Here is a 19386-nt window from a genome sequence, read left to right as displayed (position 1 = left end):
TGCCTTGAAATGTCCCCTTGGCTATAGCACAGCTGTCCCTATGACAGCTGCCCCTCTGGTCTCCACTGTCTGTCCTTTATCCCATCCGTCCTGTCATCCATCCCTCCCTTCATTCATCCATCCTGCTTTCCATGCATACATTCATCCCTACATCTCTCCATCCCTCCCTCCACCCTTCAATCCATCCATGAATCCATCCATCCCACCATCCTTCCTGCCATTCATCCATCCAGGCATCCATCCATCCCTCCCACTATTACACTCCTTTATTTATTTATTTATCCCTCCATTCCTCTGCTCCTCCATCCCTTCTCCATCCCTCCTCCATCCCTCCACACAAACTTGGATGCAGCCCCTGCGTGTGCAACCCCAGCACGTGCAACCACTGCTCATGCACACGCATGACACAGGCACATGAATCAGCCCCAGCCGGATGCGTGTGCACCCACAGACAGACCCACATGGGCCTCCCCTCGCCATCCACCTCCATGGTGGCACCCGACCCCCATTCCCATTGCCAGTGGATGCTCTCCCGCCTTTGGGTGCTGGGTGGCCGTGCTGCCTGCAGTGTCCAGCTCCAGTCCTGGGCCGGGTGCCAAATTCCTCCGCCTCCGCAGGAAGCCGTCGACACTGGCTCTGCAGCGGGGCCAGGCCCGGCCGGAGGGATGCCGGAGGGATGCCGGAGGGATGCCGGAGCGGGAGAGGGCTGGAGGAGAGAAAGCAGGTCAGCCCCTAGCCGCCAGCGTCACCCTGGCAGCGGCAGCGGCGGCGGCTCCTTCGAGGAAGCAGGGCGAGGATCCGGCCCCGTGACGTCCCTCCGGCGCTCACGGCCCGGGCCAATGCACTCAAGGAACCCGCTGGGCCCCAAACAGGGGGTAAGCCCCAAACGGGGATGTTTTCTCCCCCCGGGGGCTCCCACAGCCTGAGGATGAGGAGGGAGGTGACCCGCTGTGAGGCTCAAGGGTGTGATGAAGGGGAGCAGAGGGTTCGGCTCAGGCAGTGCCTGCACTGTCTCCCTGTGGTGTTCCATCCCTGTGTGCTGCTCCCATCCCTGGGCATTGCTCCCATCCCCAGGTACCACTCCCAACCCTAGGTACTCCTTCTACACCCCTGTTGTCACACCAGTCCCAGGTGATGTCCCTGGGTACCACTCCATCTCCAGGTGATGTGCCCACCCTGAGCCCTGCTCCCATCCTGGGTGCTGCTCCCAGCCCTGACCAATGCTCCCATCCCCACACTGTCCCCTCCACCCCCGGGTCATGTCCCCACTCCAGGTGATGTCCCCATCCTCGAGTAGCTCCATCTCCAGGTGATGTGCTCACCCCAATCCATTTTTCCCTTTCTGGGCACCGCTCCCACCCTTATGCCAATCCCATCCCCTCGTACTGCTCCCATCCCTGGACAGCACTCCCTCCCTGTGTCAGAATCTCGCTCCCATCCCCGCCTCCATAACCCCCTTTCCCCCACCTCGTCCCCCTCCCCGCGGTGGGAACCTGGGGGTCCCTGCCCTTCCCCCGTGCTCCCTCCCCTCCTCCCTGCCGCCGTTTAAACACAAACACGGCTCAATGGAAAATGTGACTGGCCGAGGAGCTGCCGATAACTGGGGCCGGGATGGGGCCAACTGGAACAGCACGGGCTTGGCTGCGGCTCCAGCTCAGCCCGGGGCAGCCGAGGGGGGGGGCGGGGGACCCTGTGGGGGGACAGCTCGGGACTCCCTCCCACCTCATTCCCTCCCGCCTCCAGTATTCATCCGACACCGCTCCGGCACCCGGTGCTGGCTGCAGCCCTGCGGGAGGGACACAGGGGAAGAGTGGGACCTGTCCTTGGCCCAGTTCTGCCCTGCGGGGGGGTGGAGACCCCCGGGATGATGGCACATGAGCAGGATGGAAGTGCCTGGGGATGGTGCCGGATGGAGAGGATGGAGATGCCCAGGGATGGTGGCACTTGGGCAGCACAGAGATGCCCAGGGACAGTGGCGTATGGACAGGACAGAGATGCCCATGGATGGTGCTGGATGGGGAGGATGGAGATGCCCAGGGATGGTGGTACATGGGCAGGATGGGCATTCCTGGGATGGTACTGGAGGGAGAGGATGAAGAATGGAAGGATGGAGTTGTTCAGGCTCAGTGGCACGTGGGCAGCATGGAGATGCCAAGGGACGATGACGCACAGGCAGGATGGTGGTGCCCTGGGATAGTGCTGGATGGGGATGTTGGTGATGCCTGGGGATGGTGACAGATGGGTACAAATTAGATGCCCAGGATCGGTGGCTCATGGACAGCACAGAGATGCCCTGGGACAATACTGGATGGAGAGAGGATGGAGATTCCCAGGAATGGTGCTGGATGAGGGGATGGAGATGCCTGGCGTGGTGGCACAGAGGCAGGATAGAGATACCCAGTGATGGTGGCATGATGGAGATGTCCAGGGGTGGTGCTGGACAGGGAGGACAGAGATGCCCAGGGCCGGTGCCAGATGGGGAAGACGCAGGTGCCCAGGGCCAGTGCCAGGAGGGCCGGCGGTGCCCGCGGGAGGACGGTGCCAGGAGGGCACCGGGAGGTGCAGCCCCGTCCCCACAGCCGGAGGTGTGTGGGCCGGGAGCAGCCGCGGCCGAGGAGCCCGTTTGTTTCTCATTAGCGGCTCTTGGCAGGAGCTGTGGAAAAAATAGCTTCAAACAGGGAGCTGGAAGGGAAAAGGCTGGGCCGAGGGAGTGGAGAGGGGCCGTAGTGGGGAAGGGGGGGCACGGGGCCAGGCGGGGGCGGGGAGGGGGTCCAAGGGACGGTGGCCTGGACGAGGTGGGGGGATAGGGACAGGGGGACACGAGATGTTCCCTCTGCGGCGTCACGGCGGCCAAGGGAGAGGCAGCTGGGTCCGTTCGGGGACCTCGGTCATGCGTGTGACCGTGGTCACTTGTGCACACTCGTACGCGTTTGTACATGTTTGTTACAGGCTTGCACACGCATGTGTGCACAGGGCAGTGAGCATAGCGCATGTGTGCACCCTCGATGACCTGAGCAGCCCCGAGGAGGGGACAGGGACACACGCCTGGGCACATCCATCCGCACCGGGCATCTCGGCCCCCCGTCCTCCCAGAGAAACTGAGGCACGTCGAGAATGCCCCGGGGTCCCGTCCCTGCCCCGCCATGGGGCTCCCGCTACCGCCGCAGCTGGTTCTCACGTTTTTGGGGGGGCCTGTCACAGCCCCTTATGCAACCGCGTGTCTGCGAGCGCCGCCAAGGCAGCCCAAAGCGAGCAGGGGGAGCGCGGGGGGGGCCTGGGGTCCTCCCTGCCTCCTGCCACGACAAGAGTTTGGCAGCGACGGGGGCGTGACCCGCCCTGGCGTGGCTGTGCCAGGGTGGCACCGGTGCCAGGCTGTCCCATGTGTCTCCTCCCGTGACACCACCCTGGCCTGGGAAACGGGCAGCGGGCGAGACGGGGTCACTTGGGGACACGGCTGGGGATGGCGCTTGTCCCTGCGTCGGAGCTGGTAGCACCGTGGCAGCCTTGGCAGCGGGCACAGGGTTGGTACCGCAGTGCCCTGCAGGCACAGGGAGACTTCCACGGGGCTCCGCGTGCCAAGGGATGCGTGTGTGTGTGTGTGTGTATGTGTACATGTGTGCACATGTGTGTACATGTGTGTGCACCCCCTGTGCTGGTGCCCACGTGTCCACCCGGTTTGGCCGCCGGTACCCACCTGGTGACACGGATGTTTCTGCCTCCAGCTGGGATTTAATTCCACCCTTTCTGCAGCTGGTGTGTAATTAAGAGCCCAAAAGAAGACTCGGGCACCATTCCCCTCATGCCCTGGGGGGGCACCCACCCAGCACCCTGGGCTGGGCTCAGGGGGCAACACCCAGCCCCGAGGGGGTGAAGGAGCCCCGTGTCCAGCAGCAGAGACTGACAAACTCAGTGTAGTCAGGACGAGGTGTCTCACCTGGCTAGGGAGCTCTGCCTGAGCAAGAGGCTGATTTTGGGGGGTCCCCACCAGGGCATGGGAAGACACGTGGTGGCAAATCCTTCGTTAAACCCTTGAGCTAATTATGGGGCTGGAGCTGCCTGTGACCCCTGTGGTAAAGCCCTCGTGCCTCAGGCAGCCCTAAACTCCTTAGGGGGATGATCCTGCTTAGGGCACCCCATGGCTCGTTCCCCCCCCGACCCTCCGTTTCTCTAACCCTCCCTTCCAAACTGTCCCCTTGTCCCCCCACCCACATTCCCTCTTCCACCACCTCCCCATCTGCCCTTGGGCCACTTACCTGCTCACCGATGCCACCACGGTGCCGGGGGGCAGAGTGTGGGGCACCCCCTGTGTCACCCGGCTCAGCCCGGCATGGGGCTCAGGGAGCTGATTGGATTTGGGAGCTTATGGTGCTGAGCTGGCAGCTCGACGGCTCTTCACACTTGCAGGGGGATCTTGTGCCTTCAGCCTTGCTGCCTCCTCCTCATCCTCACCTTGGCCTTGGCAGCAGGGCACAACCCCAGGATGTGCAGGGCCCCCCTGTGCCAACCCGGGGATCCCCTCTGTCACCCTGGGAAACCTCTTTGTCACCTTGAGCACCTGCTGTGCCATCACCCTGAGCACCATTCTGGGCATCCACTGTCACCCTGGCACCCCATCTACCACCCTGAGCACCCCCTGTGTCACCCCAGCCACCTACTGTTACCCTGGCACCCCACCTGTCACCCCGGGCACCCCATCTGCCACCCCAAGAACACCCTGTCACCCTGAGCAGTCCCTGTCACTCTGGGCACCCCCTCATGCCCTCCCCAGTTTGGAGGCTCCTCTCCTCAGCAGGGTGCCAGCACCCCTTGGCATGGTCCCACCCCTAAAAAAGCCCAGCTTACCCCAAACTGCCCCACCACGGGGGTGCCCCCTGAGCCCCCACCCAGAACAAGGTCCACAGTGGGGCAGGGAGGGTGCAAAGGGCACCGGGTGTGGGGTGCTGGGCACAGGGAGTAGGGTGTGCCCGGGTCCAGAGGGCAGCTCTGGCACGGAAGTGACATGGTTGGGCCGGGGGACACCTGGTTCGTTGGCAGGGGGCCGGGGGGCACGGAAGTCACGGGCACCCCGCAGAGGGTGCTATGCCTGGAAGGAGCCTGTGGGGATGGGGGCTGTGGGATGAGGAGATGGAGAGACCCTGTGAGCCCCGTGGGTGTGGGGACAGGGCTGGGGTGGGCAGACACCCCTGAGTGCCAAGGAGGGGGTATGTGCCAGCCCCCAGCACACACCTCCCGGTGTCCCCAGGACTATGTTCTTCATCATCGGCATCACCATCGTAGTCATCGCCTTCCTCATCCTCACCTTCTGCCTCTGCTACAAGTTCTGCCAAGACCGTGTGCCCCCCCCAGCCTACAGGATGCCCCAGGGCCCCATGTCCCTCCCATCTGATGGAGACTCCCGTGGCCCCGTGCCCCCCCCGCTGGCACCGATGCCCACGCTCCCCAGTCTGCCCAGTGGGGCCATCCCAGTGGGGTTGGAGCCCCCACCCTACAGCGAGGTGGGTTAGGGTGCTGGGCTGAGCCTGGAGTGGGGGTCGGGGTGGGCTATAGGGTGGTGGGTACTGGGATATGGGGTGGTGGGTGTTGAGGTTATGGGGAGGTGGGTGTTGGGATATGGGGTGATGGGTCTGGCATATGGGGGGGTGGTGGGTGTTGAGGTTATGGGGTGGTGGGCGATTGGACATTGGGGTGATGGATGGTGGATATGAGGTGGGGGTGGTGGGATATGGGGTGGTGGATGGCCTATGGGACTCAGCAGGGCATGGGTGAGACCCCCAACCCCTTCCCATACCAGGGCTCCCCCCTTACTCCCACACACCCTGCCTTGCCCCTCAAGGAGGACACCCTTCTTCTCTTGGGGCCCCCAGGAGCCATGGGGGTGCCACATGTTCCCCCCCCACACTGACCCTCCTCACCCTTAGGTGACAGCGAAGCCCTTCCTGTACCCGCTGCCACTGGGGCCGTGCCCCGAATGTGGCCACGACCCCAGACCTCAGCCCCCCTTCACCACCCAGACCTAGGGGTGACCCCCCCTCAAGGACAACCTGGTGACAACGCTCCCCTTCACTGGGGAGGGGGACATGGACCCTTTGAGGCATCCAGATGCCTGGGTCCATGCCCCCCCCCCCCAAGTCTGTGTCCCCCCCATCCCAAACCATCTCATTGGGTTCCTCTATTTATTATATTTAAAATGTAAAAGGATTCCTGGCTGGGCTGGGCTGGGGGGCTGGGGAGGCTCACAAGGTACAGGGAGACAAGGGGGGAAATATAAGGGGGATTCTGCACCCTGTATTCACCCCCAGCTGTGGGGGCACCCTGTCCCCATCCCTGTGTCCCTCCCCATCCTGCCCCCATTCCTGTCTCCGTCCTAATCCCATTCCCCTCTCCATCCTCATCCCATCCCCATCCCATTCCCATCTCTATCCCCATCCCAATCTCTATTCTATCCCCATCCCCCCCCCATTCCCATCCCTATTCCAGTCCCCATCCCTTTCCCATTCCCAACTCCATCCTACCCCCTTCCTGTCCCCATCCCTATCTCTATCCCATCCCACTCCTGTTCTCATCCCATCTCCATCTCCATCCTACTTGTTCCCATCCCCACTCCTGTCTCCATCCCATTCCCATTCCATCCCTATCTCTACCCCCATCTGCACCTACATCCCATCCCATCCCATTCCTATTCCAGTCCCCATCCCACCCTCATCTCCACACCATCCCACCCCATTTCTGTCCCCACCCTGACTCCATCCCCATCTCCATCCTTTTCCATCCCCATCCTATCTCCATCCCCATCCCTATTCTATCCTCATTCCCAGAGACAGGCAGAGGCCAGTGGGGCATCAGGGTTTACTGAGCTGGGAGCAAACTCCCAGCCCAAAGCCATTCCCTAGGACAGGTGTCCCCACACCTGGTGTCCCCATGGCCGGTGTCCCCCTCACGCCGTGTGCCGGCCCTGGCGCCGCTTGATCTTCCTCTTGAGGAGCAGCAGGTCCAGGTAGAGCAGGCGGCCCAGGACAGCCGAGGCGCAGAGCAGCCCCCCGTGCACAGCCCCTGCCAGCCCGCAGGAGAACACGTCCTGCCCTGGGGACAGGCCACCGTGGGACATGGCCACCCCAGGGGGGGACATGGCCACCACCAGGGAGGACATGGACCCCCCAAGGAGAACACAGCCACCCCTTGGGGACAGGGTCACCACCTTGGGGGACATGGACACCCCCAGGGGAACACAGCCACCTCCATGGGTGGCACAGCCACCCCTTGGGGACCCAGTCACCACCCTGGGGGACATGGACACTCCCAGGGAGGACCTGGCCACCATCATGGGGGGGAGCATCTGGTCATCCTTATGGAGGACACACCCACACCCAGGGGGCACATGGTCACCCCCGCGGGGGACCCAGCTACCACTCTTGGGGACATGGCCACCACAATGCAGACCCAGCCACCCCTGTGGGGAACCCAGCCACCATCATGGGGGTTGTGACCAACTCTAGGGGGGACACCGAAGCCCTCATGGGTGACAGTCACCACTGTGGGCGACACAGTCGCCCCTGGGCAAAACAGTTACCCCTTGGGGACCCGGCCACCACCATGGAGGACATGGCCACTCTCAGGGGGAACAGAGTCACACCTTGGGGACCTGGTCACCACCATAGTGCATCCAGACACCCCTCACTGCAGGGAGCCCCTGGGGACACCATCCACAGCCTGGAGCTGGTCATGGGGACAGCAAGACAGGGGGACGTGGGGACACTCCTTCCTCACCTGTCAGGTAGAGGTTCCTCACGGGGGTGTCGGCTCTCAGGGTGGCCATCACGGTAGGGCAGAAGCGGCCCAGGTCATGCTCGGCACCGTACATTGCCCCGTGCGGGGCCGCCAGGTAGTGCTGGTTGGTGAGCGGTGATGCCGCCTCCACGAACTCCACCTGCCCGGGTACAGGGTGCTCGGGGCGTGCCGGGGGACACCAGGCATGGGGGGCATGGATAGGCCCATCCCACCCCACAGCAGGTCCCACCACAACAGATCCGAGCCCATCCCATGCAGAGGTGCTGGGGCTGTGGAGCCGCATCACAGGGCACCCTGTCCTCGCTGGGCACCCCAAACCCACGGGCACCCCTTCCTGTTGGGCACATTCCCTTTGGGTATCCCAGCTCCAAAGGGTACCCTGTCATCACCAAGCACATCTCTGCAGGGCATGCTGCTCCCACAGGGCACTCCATCCTGCCTGGGCACCCATTCTATAGGGCACTCATCCCACAGGGCATCTCATCCCACCTGAGCACCCAATCTTCACTCTGCACCCATACCCATGGGGCACTCTGCCCCTGTGGGACACCTCAACCCGCCCCACAGACCACCCCATTTCCATGGGGCGTCCCACCCACACAGGACACCCTATTCCCCACTGAGCATGCCATTTCCACTGTGCATCTATCCCTGCAAGGCACCCAAACCCCACGGGGTGTCCCATCCACACAGGACACCTTATTCCCCACTGGGCACCCCAACCCTGCAGGACACCCAGTCCCCACTGTGCACCTCATTTCCACTGTGTTTGCCCATCCCTGTGGGACACCCCAAATCTGAAGGGACACCCCAAATCCCAAGGGGCACCCCAACCCCACGGGGCACCCCAACTCCACAGTACACTAGGATGCTGCATCCCTACACTCCCTCCCCTCCCTGGAAATCACTCTGTGCCCATCATGCCCCCTCCCCTCTGGGCAGCCCCAGGTATGGCAGGGCTCCCCATGGGGTCACCTTGTCCCTCAGGTGTGGAAAGCGGAGCAGGGCCCTCTCCAGCAGCCGCTGGGCGATGGACATCTTGTACTGCTGGTAGCCGGGGCTGCGGTGCCTGGGGAGGCTCCCGGCCCACTCCTCAAACCACTCATACCGTGCCATGGTCAGGATGGTCATGCACGACCGACCTGGGAAGGGGACACAGCTGGTGACACCCCCTGTGCCACCACAGGACCACAGTGGGGGTGCCAGCCAGGGACACGGCGACAGTGGTGGTGCCCACCTCAGGCTGGTGGCATTGAGGAGCCTCTGACCCCTCGAAGCTGAGCGGATCAGGGGTGCAGAGCTGGGAGTGGCCTGGGGGGTCCCCAGTGCTGTTACCTGGGTGCCGCTGCTCGTAGGTGGGGTCCTTGGCAGCAGGGAAGGTGATGAACATCATGGCCAGGTTTTCAGGGACGTCGTCACGGCTCAGGGCAGCATAGCGGGTCATCCTGTGGGCAGAGAGGGTTGTGATGTACCCACTGTGCACCCCCTGTGCACCCACCCACCGTGTGCACACCATGCACTCCCTGTGCACCCACCCACAGTGCAGGCCCCACACATCCCCCACACACCCACCCCACTCACCATGCACAACCCTGCACCCACCCCACCCGCTGTGCTCCCCCAGGCACCCCTCATGCACCCACCCTGCATGTGCCCGCCCACCTGCCATGCCCCCCCTGCCCCCATGCCCACCCCAGGGTGCCAGGACCCCTCACATAGTGTCCAGGTCGTTGTGGGGGTAGATCCAGAAGTTGGTGGGGGGCAGGCCCAGCTCAGCTGCGCTGCCCCGCAGCCCCACGAACACCAGGAAGGAGCCCATGCTCGGCCGCACCATGGCCAGGCGGGACTGGACACCTGCGGGGACACGGAGGTGACACCCCGACCCTGCCTGCACGAGGGACATGAGACTGCTGGGAACATGAAGGTTCTGGGGATGCCAGGGACACTGGGGGTGTATGGACACAGGGATGCTGAGGACAACAGGGGTGCTGGGGACTCTGAGGACACTAGAGGCATGGAGATGCTGGGAATGTGGGCATGCTGGGGACACTAGGGATACTGGGAACACTGAGAACACTAGGAACATGGGGATGCAAGGATGCTGAGGACAGCAGGGGTGCTAAGGATGCTGGAGATGCTGAGAACACTGGTGATGCCAGGGACACCAAGGATGCCAGGGATGTTGAGCAACCCTGGTGATACCGGTAATGCTGGGGACACTGGTGATGCTGGGGACACTGGGGACATCAGGGACATGGAGATGCTGAGGACACCAGGCATACTGAGAACACATGGATAATGAGGACACTATGGGCACCAGGGACATGGAGATGCTGGAGACATGGGAACACAGGGATGCTGGGGACACTGGTGATGCTGGGGACACAGGGATGCTGCAGACACAGGGATCCTGGGAACACTGAGGACACCAGGGACATGGGGACACAGGGTTATGTTACCGGGGTGGCTGCGGATCTGGGGGGGCAGCAGTTTGCCGAAGGTGTTGAAGATTCCAGCATCGGAGATGACAAGGGGCACGCGGATCTCCAGTTCCTCCTCACTGGACCCCACCTGCACCGCCACCCCTGGGGGCCAGGGTGGGGGGTCAGGGGGCACCGGGCACTGCCACCCCGTCCTCATCACACACATGTGACCCCCCGGGGCGGGGCTGGGGGTCGGGCGCTCACCCAGGGCGGTGCCGGTGGGGCTGACGAGGACGCGCGTGACGGGGGCACGCACCAGCACGGCCCCCCCCGCACGCTCGATGACGGGCACGGCGTGGAAGGCGATCTCGCTGGCCCCCCCCCGCGGGTACCAGGCCCCCCGCTGGTAGTGGTGAACCATCAGCACGTTGGCCAGGAAGCTGGAGTCCCGTGGGGCCGTTCCTTTGGAGGGGGCAAGGGGAGGTGGGCACGGCTGGACCCTGCCCCAGTGCAGGGTAGCCCTCCCATATCGTGACATGCTCTCCCCTGTCGTGATGTGACCCTCCTCATCACTATGTAGCCCTCCCCCATTATGATACAACCCTCCACTATTGCGACATAGCCTCCTCTGTTGTGATATGCCCTTCCCTATCATGATGAAGTTCTTCTCATCACAATACAGCCCTCCTCTATCATGATATAGCCCTCCCCTATCAAGACATTGCCTCCCCTATCGTGACACAGCCCTTCCCATCATGATGCAGCCCTCCCCTATCATGACAAGGCCCTCCTCACCACAATATATCCATCCCTCCCCTATCACAACACAGCCCTCCCCTAGCAAAACGTGGCCCTCCCATATCATGACGGAGCATGCCCCTATCACGATGGTGCCCTCCCCTATCATGACACAGCCCTCCCCTATATGACACTACTGTCGTTCTCCACGACGGTACTCTCCCCATCACGACAGACACCTCTCTATCGCAAGAGCTCCTGACCATAGAAGAGGTAGCCGAGCAGGGCGCGCAGGTCGGGGTCAGAGGTGAGCTGGGCCACAGCCTGGCTGTGGCTGGTGGCGGCCAGGCGGAACACGGGGGACAGGAGGGACAGGAGGCCAGAGCGGAGCAGGAGGGTGACCACCCAGCGCGGGACCAGCTTCAGCACGGCCAGCAGTGCCACGTGCCGCGAGGCCACCTGGGGGACATCGTGCCATGTCACTGTCAGCACTGCCACCACCCCACCCTGCCACCACAACCAGCGTGGGGCCAGCTTCAGCACAGCCAGCAGTGCCTCGTGCCACAAGGCCACCTGTGGGACATCAACCCGTGTCACCACTGCCAGTGCGGGGTCAGCTTCGGCATGGCCAGCAGTGCCACGTGCCACCTGAGGGACTTTCTGCCACTTCACTGTCGCCACTGACACCACACCACCCTGCCACCACCACGAGCATAGGATCAGCTTCAGCGCGGCCAGCAGTGCCACGTGCTGCCAGATCACCTGTGTGACACTGACCTGTGTCACCACTGACATCATCCCAAATCACCACTGCCACTGCAAGACCAGATTTGGCACCGTCAGCAGTGCCACATGCCCAAGGCCACGTGTGGGACACCAAGCTAGGCCACTGTCACCACCAACGCCTCCTTACCTGGCCACCGTGTCATCAGGACTGTCACTGTCATGACCCCATGAGCACCACCTGTGGCTCAGCACCCATACCCACCATGCCTAATGCCCATGTTCTCACTATGCCCAGGAATTCCCTCCACCATGCCCAGCACCTGTGTCCCCTCCATGCCCACCACGCTTGTACCCATCATTCCCATCACTTCTGTCCCCTCCACACCCATTACCAGTGTCCCCACCACTCCCATTGCCCCTTCCCCACCATCACCCATGTCTCCACAGAACCCACCAGTGCCACCACCACACCCACCCCCCTATTCCAGGTTGATCATTCCCAGCCAGAGCGACCCCACCACCCCTCCCTGACCCTGTGGTCACCTCCTCACCTTGGAGATCTTCATGAACTCCCTGATGGCCGCCTTCTCCATGGGGAACTGCTCCTCCAGCGCGGTGACAAAGGCCACCTTGCCGGCGCGCAGCTGGTAGCGCCAGGGTCCCAGGGTCACCTCGTCGTAGGGGTCCGGCAGGCGCTGCCAGCAGAGCTGCCCATCCGTCAGCTGGTCCAGTGCCACACGCAGGAGGCTGCCCTCGTGCAGCTGCCCCACATAGTGGATGCCTGCGGGATAGAGATGGGGACATGGCAGGGGGACATCAGGGGGGTCACATGGACATGTGGTCGGAGCACCGGGGGGGCAATGGGGGAGAGAAGGGCTTGGTTTTCGCCTGTTGTAGGTCACTCTGAGGGTGGGGGGTGGGATGGGCTGCTGGCACGGACACAGCATGGACACGGCATGTGCATGGCACAGGCACAGAAAGCACACGGCATGTACACAGAGCACACATGACATGCCCATGGCATGGGCACGGCATGGACAAGACATGAACATGGCATGGTCACAGCATGGACACGGCATGGACATGGCACACAGATGCCATCGACACAGCACACATGCACAGCACACACTGTGCACACACACACTACATGCCAACAGCACATGTGTTGTATGCAGACAGTGCACACATAGACTGCACACAGCCCTGCACACTCAGGCACACACACAGGCACTGTGGGGGCAGCAGCGGTGCCAGGGGATGCTGGGGGCTTGGGGAGCATCAGGGGGTCTTGGAGGTCCTTACCAACGTCAAACTCGATGCCATGCTGCTGGAAGGTGTGGCAGCACCCACCGGCCTTGTCATGCTGCTCCAGCACCAGCACCCGCCGGCCCGCCTTGGCCAGGGTGGCGGCCACTGCCAGCCCCCCCACGCCACTGCCGATGACCACGACGTCCAGCTGCTCCGGCACCCGCTGGGGGCTGAACCCTGGGCACAGGTGTGGGATTAACCACTGCCCATGGCAACCACTGGGCACTGAACCCTGCACACAGGTGTGGGATTAACCACTGTCCATGGCAACCACTGGGCACTGAACCCTGCACACAGGTGTGGGATTAACCACTGTCCATGGCCACCACAGGGCACTGAACCCTGCATACATGTGATTAACCACTGTCCATGGTCACCATGTCCAGCTGCTCTGGCACTCGCTGGGCACTGAACCCCGCATACATGTGTGGGATTAACCACTGCCCATGGTCACCACTGGGCACTGAAACGGGGCACACACGTGTGGGATTAATGACTGCCCATGGCCACTATGTTCAGCCGCTCTGGCACCTGCTGGGTGCTGAACCCTGGGCATACACGTGTGATCAGCCCCTGCCCGTGATCACCACCAGACACCCTGAACCCTGTGCAGGCACAGTGCACCTGACGGTGTGCTCAGACCCCACAGTGACCCTGCAGTGCCCATGTCCAGCCACTCTGGCACCCACAGGACACCAAGCCCTGCACACGTGATCAACCACTGCCCATGGGAACCACATCCAGACTCTTTGGCACCTGCTGGGTGCTGAACCCTGGGCACAAGTGTATGATCAGCCTCTGCCTGTGGCCACCACTGGGCACTGAACCCTGTGCACACACACCTGCTCAGCCTCTGCCCACGATCCCCTGGCCCAGGGCACTGAGCCCTGTGCACATGATCAGCCCCTGCCAGTGGCTGTCCCTGGGTACCCTGTGCACACGTGTGTGCTCGGCCACGCTGTCACATGCAAGAGGCAACACGAGGGCACACGATGGGCAGCACGCCCAGCATTCCACGGGACAGATGGACACACGGACAGACAGATACCCGACGGACACTCAGCACTCACCCCGCTTCAGCACCCTGTCCCGGGCGCGTTGGTCCGTCACCAGCGGCCGGGGGGGCTCCAGGGGTGGCCCGGCAAAGGGGTTGCCAGACGGGGCCAGCAGCTTGTGGGCCACCCGCCCCAGGGCCAGCACACCCAGGGCCACCAGCAGCAGCAGTGTGGGCCACATGGCTGTCACCACAGGTGGGATGGACAGGTACCGACACGGTAAGGACACACTACAGCCCCGCACGTTCGGCCCCGACACTTATAGACACAGCAGCTTATGGACAAAGGGGATTATGGACAGGCTTACAGACACCCCTGCTTAAAGACACCGGAGCTCATGGACACACCCCCTATGGAAATGGCATCTTATAGCCATGGCAACCTATGGTACCCTATGGCCACACCTCCCTTGGCCATGGCATCCTGTGGCTCCTTATGGCTCCCTATGGGACACAATGGCACCCCCGGATGCCCCATGGCACCCCGTGGCACTCTGTGGCACCCCATGACAATGACACCCTATGGCACCCTGTGGCACCCCATGATGCCCTACGGGTCCTTATGTGACCCTGTGGCCATGGCACTCCATGTCAGTCTGTGGCACCCTATGGTTCCTTATGTCACCCCATGGCACCTTATGGCTCCTTATGGCACCCAGTGGCCCCCCGTAGGAGGTGCACACACGTGTGCATGGAGCACAGGTGTGTGGGACACTGGTGTGTTGGGCACTGCACACACACACGTGTGTGTGCACACAGGCAGCTGTGCACATGCATGCACACCCGCACTTGTGCAAGGGAACACACCCCCCACACACCTGTGAGAGCAACGGGTACACACACATGGGCTGGCACACACACACACGTCTGTGCAAACACACGTGCACACACACATACACGGGCTGACACACACAGACACACACACACATACATCTGTGCAAACACACACATGTGCACCCATGCACACACTGACCCCGTGCAAACACACGTGCACACACACACATACAGTCACCCTGTGCACACACACGCAGGCTGACATGTATGTGCACACACGAGCTGACATGTGCACACACATAACTGTCCAAACACACATGTGCATACACATGGCTGTGCACACACACTTACCCTGTGCAAACACACATGCGCACACACCCCCTGTGCAAACACACACATATATGTGCACACAAGTATGCACCTATACACACACACACTCCTGTACAAACACACACGTGAACACACATACATGCATGTGCACACACGAGCATCCCTGCACACGCTCCTGTGCAAACACACATGTGTACACACCCCCTGTGAAAACACACACGTTTGTGCACACACAAGTGCAGCCATGCACACACTCACTCCTGTACACACATATGCACACACACCCTGTGCAAACACACACGTGCACACACACACATATGTGCACACACATGGGCACCCATACACACACTCACTCCTGTACAAACACATGTGCACACACACATATATGTGCACACACATGTACACTCATGCACACACTAACTCCTGTGCAAACACACATGCACACACACACATCTATGCAAACACACACACACTTGCACAGCCACACACAATCCCCCACACTCCCCTTTCCCCTCCCCCTGTGCCTGCAGCTCTGCTGACCTCTCCCGGCAGCACCAAGGAAGGGCCCGTGTGTGCACCGTGACACACGCACACACGTGTGCACACCCACGTACACCCTATGTAAACCCCATCCCCTCCCCCTCATCCCCTCAACAATCTCCCCAAACCGAACACACCACACACCCACAGTCACCAAACCCCAAATATAACGTGTGCACACGTGCACACACACGTGTACACACACGTGCACACACACAAACGTGTGAACATGCATGTACACCCCATGCACACACCTCACGCCCCATCAAACCCTCCCCACCCCACCCCAACAAACCCCCCCAGCACCCCCAGCCACCAAACCCCAAATATAAGGTGCACACACACATGTGCAAACACACATATGTGCACACACATGTGTGCACACTCAAACACCCTCCAGCCCCAAACTGGTGCAAAATGGGGATTTCCAGATAAAAAACCATCACTATCAGGTGGGAGAGGGGTAGAGGTGACACAGGTGACACCGAGTGTCCCCCGGGGGTCTCCCAATGCCCCCCGCATTCACCACGAGGGACGAACCCACCATTTTTCTCTCCTTTAATAAAATCCACAGCAAAGTACCAAAAAGGAGCAAGGGGGGGACAGGGAGGGGCCGGGGGGGGCAAGGTGGGGGACATGGGGCAGGAGGGACATGTGGGCACACCCTGCACTACCCGTGTCCCTGTCCCTTGGGGTCACCCCATGTGTCACCATCCCCAGCCCAGACACCCCCAGCGAGCCCCGAGCCACAGCCCCCCATGGGGTTAATTACAGGGTTAATTAAGAGTTATTACAGGGAGGAACCCGAGCAGAGAGGGGGGAAGGAGGGGTTATTGCTACCTGGGGAGGGGGAGGGGGGCCACAAAGGACAGAGAGGGACCCCCCCACCCCGGTAAAGGGAAAAGGGGGCCCCACGGGGGGGTTGTGGCCTGGGGGTTGGAGGGGTGGGCCAGGACGCTTGGGGCCACAGCAGCTTCTAAGGCTCCAGCTGGGTGTGACTCCCCCACCTAAAACCCCACAGCCCCCCCGACCCCAATCCTGGGGGTCCCAATCTGGGACAGGGTGGGCTTCCTCATGGGGAAACTGAGGCGGGAGGCTATGAAGAGTGGGGGGGACCCCTGTCCTCCCCGTGTCCCCATCTGAGAAGTGGCACAACTCCCTGGGGTAATTTGGGGAGGGGGTGAGGTTTTGGCAGTGAATTAGCTGTGTGGGTGCTGGGCATGGTGGGGGGTGGCCGTGCCCCCCCCATGTGGCCCCCAGTGGCTGATTCTGCCTCTCCCCCCCCCAAATCTGGGGCTGAGTAGGGATGAGAGAAGGGTCAGGCTTGGGTTGGGGGGCTCTACAGAGAGCCACACACACACACACCCACGGTGCTGAGCACAAGCTCATCACACCAGTGGGTGAGGCACAACCCCCCTCCACCCCCCACAGCCCTCCTGGGTGGGCTGGGGGGGTTGAGGGGAGGGTTTTATGGCCCCCCCTCTGCGGGGTGGGGTGGTCACTAGTAGACCCAGGTGACAGGCACCCACTGGGGCTGGACACGCAGGTGGTCCATGGCCTCCCGGAGCCTCCCGAAGGTTCGCTCCAGGTCATCGTTGATGAGGCTCAGGTCAAAGTAGTGCCCGTACCCGCGTTGGATCCGGCTGCTCTCCTCCACCGTCCGCTGGGCATCTGCCTCCTGCACCCCACAACTGCCTCAGGATCCCCACTGCCCCACAGGGATGGCAGAGGAGCACCCTCTGTCCTCCTCTTGCCCCGGCAACCCTGCCTCAGTTTCCCCGTTGCCCCCCAGTATTGCAGAGGAACACCCATCATCTGCCTTCAGCCCCCCAATCCTGCCTCAGTTTCCCTGTTGCCCTCCAAGGTGGCAGGGGGGACACCCATCATGAGCTGTGTGTTCTTCTTCTGCCCCCACAGCCCTGCCTCAGTTTCCCCATTGCTCCCCAGAATGGCAGGGTGACACCCACCATCCACTGCCCACCCACCTCCTGCACCCTAAACCCTGCTTCAGTTTCCCCAACAACCCCCAAGGTGGCAGAGGGGGCACCCATCATGAGCTGTGTGTCCTCCTCCTGCCCCCCAAACCATGTCCTCAGTTTCCCCATCACCCCTCCATGCCCCCTGGGTAGAGGGAGGACACCCGCCATCCACCTCCTGCCCCCCAGACTCTGCCTCAGTTTCCCCATCACCCCTCTGTGACAGAGGGGGACACCCGCCATGAGCTGTGTCTCGTCTTTGTGCCCCCCAAACCCAGCCTCAGTTTTTCCACTGCCCCCCAGGATGGCAGGGGGACACCCACCATCCGCTGCCCACCCACCTCCTGCCCCCACAGACCTGCCTCAGTTTCCCCAAGACCCTGTGTGCCCCCCTGGGGACAGAGAGGGACACCAATCATGAGCTGTGTGTCTTCCTCCTGCCCCCCAAACCCTGCCTTAATTTCCCCACTGCCCCCCAGGGATGGCAGAGGAACACCCATCATCCATCTTCAGCCCCCCAAACCCTACTTCAGTTTCCCCATTGCCCCCCAGGGTGGCAGGGGGACACTCACCATCTGCCTTCAGCCCCCCACAGCCCTGCCTCAGTTTTACCTTCCCTCAGTTTGCCCCCCAGACCCCCAGGACACCCACCGTGAGCTGTTTGGTGGCCACACCACTCTCCAGGGCTGCTCGGTTCATGGCCCGCAGGGTCTCGGGGCAGGGGGCTTCGATGAACACCACATATGGCACAAACTCAGCTGTTCTCAGCACCTTCACTGCCTGAGTGGGAGGAGACAGTCTCACCAAAATCCTGGGAAATAAATCCTCTAACCCAGTTTGTCAGGTTAGAGGGTTTATTCGACATTGAGGTACATAGGGATGGCTCCACAAAACCTGTACATCAGTTATTAAAACTTTTAAGTATTTATACATTTTAGCAAACAAAGGAATTAGTGTTCATCGGCTTATGCAGTTCTCTTCATTAATTATTATTCTATCTTCTATTGCTAATTGATTTCTCATTTCTCACGCTAATCAGTCCCCATTTTCAGTATTCTATTACTTTTTCCCAGAGAGGGAGAGTCTCTGGGAAATTATCTGTGTTCGTTTCTTCTTCACCTCTTGTTTCTGCATCTTTGTGGTTTACATAAATTCTGCATTTGATGTCAACCCTAAATTTCTCTCCCAGCTCTAAGAGCACTGAGCCATGCCAGGCCCTAAACGTTCCATTTGTTCTTCAGACGCACGGGCATCACCCAGAGCTTGCCCATCATCTGTTATCTATTCCACTAATTAAATCTCCCCTCAACAATTCCCCCCCACAGCTGCACTTTTAAGAAATACAACTTGTTGGGTAAGACAGTCATTATCCCCCTCCCCTACCTGGGGGTTGACATCCAGGATGCACATCTTGCCAGCCTCCACCACGGCTCGGATGGAGTCGATCCTGGTTCCGTACAGGTTTCCCTCGTACTCGCCGTGCTCCAGGTACCTCCCAGCCTTGATGTCGGCCTCCATCTCCCCCCGGGACACGAAACGATATCCCTGCCCATCCCGCTCGCTCTCCTTTGGCTTCCGAGATGTGTCTGCCGGCAGTGGGGACCCACCTGAGTGACACCCACCCACCTGGGGTCCCATCCCGGGGGTGCTCACAGGGTGTGGGAATGATCGCAGGGGACAGGGATGTTCAAAAGGGACAGAGATGGTTGCAGGGGACAGGGATGTCCCCAGG

The 19386-nt window shown here is 61.5% G+C and overlaps 2 protein-coding genes across 6 annotated transcripts in view; both read right to left on the bottom strand.

Moving 5' to 3' along the window:
* Positions 1-6804: 6804 nt before the first annotated feature.
* Positions 6805-14879, bottom strand: LOC108509345 (all-trans-retinol 13,14-reductase-like). The gene is made up of 11 exons (XM_017838731.1): positions 14051-14879; positions 12975-13157; positions 12224-12453; positions 11210-11405; positions 10473-10670; positions 10245-10370; positions 9501-9639; positions 9121-9230; positions 8761-8927; positions 7765-7924; positions 6805-7080 (listed from the first exon to the last, which is right to left on the bottom strand). The coding sequence occupies exons 1-11, from the start codon at positions 14214-14216 to the stop codon at positions 6935-6937; spliced, it is 1821 nt and encodes a 606-aa protein (XP_017694220.1). The 5' UTR covers positions 14217-14879; the 3' UTR covers positions 6805-6934.
* A 1125-nt stretch (positions 14880-16004) lies between these two features.
* The window catches only part of MPP2 (membrane palmitoylated protein 2), a 12337-nt gene continuing 8955 nt past the window's right edge, over positions 16005-19386 (bottom strand). For 4 of the 5 annotated variants that reach the window (XM_017838722.1, XM_017838723.1, XM_017838724.1 and 1 more), the window contains exons 10-12: positions 19038-19240; positions 18306-18434; positions 16005-17356 (exon numbers count right to left, since the gene is read on the bottom strand). In XM_017838722.1, coding sequence (XP_017694211.1) covers positions 17180-17356; positions 18306-18434; positions 19038-19240 — 509 coding nt within the window. In that variant the 3' untranslated portion in view covers positions 16005-17179. Of the gene's footprint in view, positions 17357-18305; positions 18435-19037; positions 19241-19386 lie in introns of those variants that run through there. The other variant, XM_017838726.1, reaches the window with a different exon arrangement.

Source organism: Lepidothrix coronata, unplaced genomic scaffold (genome assembly GCF_001604755.1).
Source record: "Lepidothrix coronata isolate B3197 unplaced genomic scaffold, Lepidothrix_coronata-1.0 Scaffold355, whole genome shotgun sequence".
NCBI lineage: Eukaryota > Metazoa > Chordata > Aves > Passeriformes > Pipridae > Lepidothrix > Lepidothrix coronata.
Note: the sequence above shows the minus strand (reverse complement) of the source record. Positions and strands in the feature narration are given on the sequence as shown.

What these genes read in the sequence shown, in the direction of transcription:
- LOC108509345 (XM_017838731.1), bottom strand. Translation starts at nt 14,216, where the DNA reads ATGTGGCCCACACTGCTGCTGCTGGTGGCCCTGGGTGTGCTGGCCCTG. An exon ending in GGACAGGGTGCTGAAGCGGG is followed by an intron (nt 13,158 to 14,050) that starts GTGAGTGCTGAG and finishes ACCTGTGCCCAG; the next exon opens with GGTTCAGCCCCCAGCGGGTG. An exon ending in AGTTCATGAAGATCTCCAAG is followed by an intron (nt 11,406 to 12,223) that starts GTGAGGAGGTGA and finishes GATGTCCCCCAG; the next exon opens with GTGGCCTCGCGGCACGTGGC.